We start from the raw sequence: 1135 nt of genomic DNA, 5'->3' as shown, positions 1-1135 counted from the left end.
GGAGATCAAGACCATCCTGGCTAACACGGTGAAACCCCGTCTCCACTAAAAAATACAAAAAACTAGCCGGGCGAGGTGGCGGCGCCATAGTCCCAGCTACTCAGGAGGCTGAGGCAGGAGAATGGCGGGAACCCGGGAGGCGGAGCTTGTAGTGAACTGAGATCCAGCCACTGCACTCCAGCCTGGGCGACAGAGCGAGACTCCGTCTCAAAAAAAAAAAAGAGTTCTCAGTCCAGCTGAGAGCACAAAGCAGCTGAAATGTGCAGATGGGTGATGACTATAACGCGCTCTCTCTCTCTCTCTCTCTGGGTGAGTGAGGCAGGCAGGCAGGCAGGCAGGGCACCAACAGTGCTAGAGAGGTAAGTCGGAAACACTCAGTCTAGGCTCTCGTCCAGACTTCTTTCAAGGGTCTTTCTGTTTCTGGATTGATAAACAAAGTCAGAAGCCAGAGGGCTTGGCGGGTGGTTGTCTGGGCCACCCTTCTTGTGTTGTCCTGAGGTTTCTCTTGCCCTCTCCCTCCAATAATGCTGCCTCTCTCTGGTTCTCAGTTATGCCATCGGCACCGTACTGGGTCCTGGCCACCGACTATGAGAACTATGCCCTCGTGTATTCCTGTGTCAGCGTCATCAATCTTTTTCGTGTGGATTATGCTTGGATCTTGGCAAGAAACCGTCATCTCCCTTCAGAAACAGTGGACTTTCTAAAAAATATCCTGACTTCTAATAACATTGATGTCAAGAAAATGACGGTCACAGATCAGGAGAACTGCCCCGAGTTCTCGTAACCAGGCTCCACAGGGAGGCTGTGCCCACTCCACATTACATTTCCTGCTTTGCTTTCCCCCACCCCACCCACTCCTCATAAACACGAACCAATCAACCATGACAAACCTTCGCAAACACCAGAAGGGAGGGTTGACCACGGAAGACAGTGGTGAGGAGCTCAAGGGAGTTGGCCTGAACACATAGCCGTACCCTACCCTGTCACCCTGCTAGCCGCAAAATAAACTTGTTGCTGACCTGCTGTGCTCACGGTGATTGCAAGTTGGATTAATTATTGTGGGTTTTTCATTATAAGCTTATGCTTAGAAATCCTTAAACAGGCTGGTCGTGGTGGCTCATGCCTGTAATTCCAG

General features: G+C 51.0%; 1 protein-coding gene across 1 annotated transcript in view; it reads left to right on the top strand.

Moving 5' to 3' along the window:
- APOD (apolipoprotein D) overlaps positions 1-882 on the top strand; it is a 6690-nt gene extending 5808 nt beyond the window's left edge. Inside the window, exon 3 of the mRNA XM_011988980.1 lies at positions 439-882. Coding sequence (XP_011844370.1) covers positions 439-784 — 346 coding nt within the window. The 3' untranslated portion in view covers positions 785-882. The remainder of the gene's footprint in view (positions 1-438) is intronic.
- Positions 883-1135: the final 253 nt, after the last annotated feature.

Source organism: Mandrillus leucophaeus, unplaced genomic scaffold, assembly GCF_000951045.1.
Source record: "Mandrillus leucophaeus isolate KB7577 unplaced genomic scaffold, Mleu.le_1.0 Scaffold342, whole genome shotgun sequence".
NCBI lineage: Eukaryota > Metazoa > Chordata > Mammalia > Primates > Cercopithecidae > Mandrillus > Mandrillus leucophaeus.
The sequence above is the reverse complement of the archived record's forward strand: the minus strand, read 5'-3'. Positions and strand labels throughout refer to the sequence as shown.